This window comes from Penaeus chinensis, chromosome 36 (genome assembly GCF_019202785.1).
Source record: "Penaeus chinensis breed Huanghai No. 1 chromosome 36, ASM1920278v2, whole genome shotgun sequence".
In the NCBI taxonomy this organism is placed as follows: domain Eukaryota; kingdom Metazoa; phylum Arthropoda; class Malacostraca; order Decapoda; family Penaeidae; genus Penaeus; species Penaeus chinensis.
The window spans coordinates 15,737,907-15,742,906 of record NC_061854.1 but is presented as its reverse complement, the minus strand read 5'-3'; the positions used below and the strand labels follow the sequence as shown (position 1 = coordinate 15,742,906).

Sequence of the window (5,000 nt, the reverse complement as noted above, 5' to 3'; positions counted from 1 at the left end):
CATCAAAATAATGTGCTTGATTTCATGCAATATATATATATATATATATATATATATATATATATATATAAAAACATATATATATATATATATATATATATATATATATATATATATATACACACACACACACACACACACCACACACACACACACACACACACACACACACATACACACATACATATATATATATATATATATATATATATATATATATATATATATATATATATATATATGTATGTATGTATGTATGTATATATATTAATTCCACTGCAGGACATAAGCCTCTCTCAATTCGCTATTGAGAGGTTATATGACAGTGTCACCCTTGCCTGTTTGAATGCCCTTTCTAATCAACCGCGGTTCGGCGCGCAAACACTTGCGCCACAGCGGTGACTTCCCCTACGACACCTGCGTTTGACTTCTCAAGGCAATATGTCGTTTTCTCTGGCGCAGGCATTTTTACGACTGCTACGACGGGGAATTGGACTCGGGACCACGAGGGTCGGAGTCCAGTGCTCTAACCACTGGACTATCGTGGCAGTCGTATATATATGTGTATATATATATATATATATATATATATATATATATATATATATATATATATATATATATATATATATATATATATATATATATATAAACACACACATACACACATGTATGTATATATGTGTGTATATATATATATATATATATATATATATATATATATAGAGAGAGAGAGAGAGAGAGAGAGAGAGAAAGAGAGAGCAAGAACGAAAGGAGGGGGATGGAGGAGGGGACAAAAGACGCTAAAGAGTGAGGGAGTAAAGCTCAGTAAGGGAGACAAAATGAGATTAAAAATCCCAAATACTAAAAAAAAATGTGATTCCTACGTCCTGAGGAGGACTAAAGTTCGTAGTTCCGGAACTCAAGCAACTGAAGTATAAACTCTAAAGATCTTGCAGCCTTTGATGACTGATTGATCATATGCAATTTTAACGTGATTCATTTCAATCAAACGTAGAGTACTAATAAAAAAAGAATCATTATCATACAACTTAAAAAAGACCGAGTGAATGCAGAGCAAAAGATCGGTACCTAGAGCCGTATAGTTCAAAAGATTACTTGATGTTTATTGATGCTGCATTTCGTGTCAACTTAAGTAGGTAAAGCTTTATAAGGTTGTTTGACGATTATATACTCATTTGCATATCTAGTCAAGGATAAGGAGGAGAAAATCTGTATGATTAGGAATGCATAATGATGGTGGTCGTGAGATTGCATCAAATCTCTGCATGAGGATTTAGGGACTTCTATTATTTCATTTTTCTAATAGTATTCATAAATAACATTTTATTGCGAGTTTCAATATCTTTATCTCTCTCTATGTGTACGTTTATGCTAGCATGCTCCATACGTATGCACGAGAGAGAGAGAGAGAGAGAGAGAGAGAGAGAGAGAGAGAGAGAGAGAGAGAGAGAGAGAGAGAGAGAGAGAGAGAGAGAGAGAGAGAGAGAGAGAGAGAGAGAGAGAGAGAGAGAGAGAGAGAGAGAGAGAGAGAGAGAGAGAGAGAGAGAGAGAGAGAGAGATAATAACAGTCATACCCATGTTCCATTTCTTTCCCTTTATACACACGCTTCTCATTCGTCTCTTGATATTTACCGTTTCCATTTCCCTTCCAATAATCATATAGACAATTTCTTCGAAGACAGTCGTAACAGTGTTTGTTCACCGGTTCCTCCAAGATCTATCTACACCGTTGATGATTTACTAGAGAGATTAATTTGATATGGACGAAAGAATACGTAACGGAGAGCCCGGTATTGACACAATTGAAATACCTTCTCCCTGATAGGAAGATGGAGTTGAGATTGACAATAAACAGACTCGCTCTTGCTTTTATTGTTTATAGAACAAGAATGATAACTCCGTCGCCAGTCTATGTAGGAATGTCTATGGACATTAGAAACAGAGGACGAGGAAGAGGAGAATGAGGAAGGGGAGGAGGAATGGCCATAGAAATTAGAAACAAAGAGATAGAGGAGAAGATAGAGGAGAGAGAGGAAGGGAAGGAAGGGAGGTTGGAGGTGGTGGTTTAGAAGGAAAAGGAGGGAAAGCAAGAGATGGAACAGGAAGCGAAAGATAAAGGAAGGGGGTGTGTTTGAACATGTAAAAGATGCATTAGGAAGAGGAGAGGATGATTGAGGAGAAAAGGAAACATTAGAAAAAAGAGAAAGAGCGATCGAATAGATTGCTAAAGGAAGTGAAGTAAGAAGAGGAAAAGTAGGAGGCACTGGTGAAGGCGAAATGCGGAGAAAGAAGAATAAAGTGGAGGAAAATGATAAAGGGGATAAGAAAAAAACAAAAAAACAGAAGGGCAGGAAGTAGAGGAGGAATAGGAAGTATGCAAAGGAAGAAGAGAAAGAAAGATTAAGAGAAGGAAATGGTAGATAAGAAGGAAGACAGTAGAACGAGGATAAGTTGAAAGAAATTAAGAGAAATTAGAGCAAAAAGAAGAAGGAGGTAAACTGATGAAACATAAATAATAGATATAAATAAAAAAATAAAAAAAATAGTAAAACTGCGGGACCAGAAATGGCATGAAAACAGGAAGGGGGAAGAGGCGCAGAAAAAATAAGTAGATAAATAAAAGGGAGATAAGTGATAAGAGAATAAGAATAGGTCGACGTCGAATAAGATGAGGAGGAAGACATGTAAGAGATAATAGAAAGAATACGAAAAATAATAGGGGAAGGTGGAGGATGGAGAGAAGCGTAAGGAGGATAAGATGATGAAGAAATTGAGGGAATGGCAGAATGAGGAGGGAGAGATGAAAGAGGAGGAGACAAAGAAGAAAAGGCAAAAATAATGCAAGGACGAGGGAGGGAAGAGGAGATGGAAAAAAAAAAAAAGAAGAGGTAAGCGAAAAGAAGAAATATGAGGGAAAGTAGAAGAAGAAAGATGAAAAGGAGAACCAGAAAGAGGAGCAGGGAAGCAGCAAGAACGTACTTCACTTCTATCTTCATCATCAGAAACTTAAAAGAAAATATTCAGTCTTTAACTTCAACTTGGGATGAAAAGCGACTTTTCTCCGTCCATCACTTTCCGACATATTTCCCCCGTTTTCCTTCCTTTCTCTATCCTTTTTGTTTTCCCCTTTTCCACTTGTTTTTTGTTATTTTTAGACTTTCTTTAACTATCTTACTTTTCTCATTTTCCTACACTCCGCCGTTTTTTTTTTCTCTCTCTCTCTCTTTTTGTCTCTATAGTTCATTCTTTTGTTTATTATTTTTTGTTATTATTTCTCACACTCACACAGTTAATTAGTCGCATAGCTTAGACGTGAGAAAGTGTCAGTATTTTAAGTGAGAATGAATCAATAACTATAAAAAGAAATAGATGGAACAGTTATGGTTTCTGTCCCTACATATAAATAAAGAATTAAATAGATAATAAAAGAAAATGAAGGAATTAGAAAAAGTTCATTGCTGTCTCATTCCCAGGACATTATACGATAAAAAACAGGTAAACTCAAAGTTTATTTTCAGCAACGTGAGTGTCTTTCCGCAATATAAAATGAACTGCCATTACTGATGGAAAGGAGACTGGTGATAAAAAAAAAAAAAAAAAAAAAAAAAAAAAAAAAAATGTAAGCGAGAGAGACCGACTAAACAGGGTAAATAGGTCAATGATAATTAAAAAGGTGGTTGTTGAATTCAATATTGATATGGGAAAGGGTGGTGGAGAAATTTAGAATATAGTTGAGAATTTCAACAATCAAAAAAGAAAAAAAAGGAAATGATTGCAAATTACCCGTTAGAATGGCAGCATTATAATTATTTCACTACCACGCTAATGGCAATGGCAATCAATACATGCATATGAGAACGACAGGAACACGAATGAATACAAAGTGACACCGCTGTCGACGAGAAGGCACTCACCTCGGCCCGGTACAAGGTGGTGCCAGCTGTAGCCACGTTGGGTCGCTGGCAGGTGAGGCTGAGAGACGAGGCCGTGATGTTAGCCAGGCGACATGACGACAGCGGGAGGGGCATCTCTGTCCAAAGGGAAAAACTCAAATTCAAACAATAAAAACAGGGATATTGAACAATAGCAGATGATAGATAGACATGTTCCCCCCAAAAAGGGGGAAATAGGTAAGTAACTCAGCAAGGCAGGTATTGAAAGCGCACCGAAGAGCGTGGAATGTTCGAGAATGTGTGTTACCAGCGGGAGGAATGTCACTCGGGCTATTTTTAAACGTCAAATAGCATGCACGAGCGAGGGGAGGAGGAGGAAGGGAGGTGGACCGGGTGGGGGAGAAGTGGAAGAGGAAGAGCAAAAGGAGGGCTATGTGGATGGAGAACAGGTGAAGAGTGGAGGGAAAGGAAGGAAGGTGGAGAAGAAGGAAAGAAGAAGGAGAGCAGTAGGGTGATAACAGGGGAGGCAAAAGAAGGAGCTGGAAGTTCAAGATGAAGTGGAGGAGGAGGCGATGGGCGAGGAGGTTTGAAAGCGGAGAGGAGATGCAGAAAAGAAACGGAAATAGAAAGAGGATTCGGAGAAAGGTAAGCTGCACAAGGAAGAGAGAAAAAAAAAAAAAGAAGTGAAAGCAAGATGAAGAGAGGAAGAAAAAATTAGAGGAGGAAGACGACGAGTGACCTCAGAGCATGGCAGTAAAAGAGGAGATGAAAGGCTTCCGGAAACAAGCAGGAAGGAGGCAGAGACGGAGAAATGAGGAACGAGGAAGAGTGAGAGCGAGAGCAGCCTCAGCCTCTTCTCGCTCTTCCCTCCCCGCTGACTTCCTCGGGGCGAAAGGGGATGACTCACGGGCGACTTTTACGGCGAATCCACAGGGCCTTGATTGCTTCCCCATCTCATTCACCGCCCAGCACGTGAGCGTTCGGTCCTCGCGGCTTTTTATTGGCTCCACCGTCAGCTGGGCCGACACGCGCTCCTCCTCCTCGGTGATTGGCTCGGTGCTGATGACGTCATTGCTACTGTTC

At 39.1% G+C, this 5,000-nt stretch overlaps 1 protein-coding gene across 1 annotated transcript in view; it reads right to left on the bottom strand.

Annotated features, from left to right (window-relative positions):
* Positions 1 to 5,000, bottom strand: part of LOC125045046 (hemicentin-1-like) — a 50,568-nt gene that overhangs the window by 12,591 nt on the left and 32,977 nt on the right. The window contains exons 6-7 of the mRNA XM_047642091.1: positions 4,825 to 5,000; positions 3,939 to 4,054 (exon numbers count right to left, since the gene is read on the bottom strand). The exon at positions 4,825 to 5,000 is cut by the window's right edge and continues 112 nt beyond it. Of these exons, the coding sequence (XP_047498047.1) occupies positions 3,939 to 4,054; positions 4,825 to 5,000 (292 nt within the window). The remainder of the gene's footprint in view (positions 1 to 3,938; positions 4,055 to 4,824) is intronic.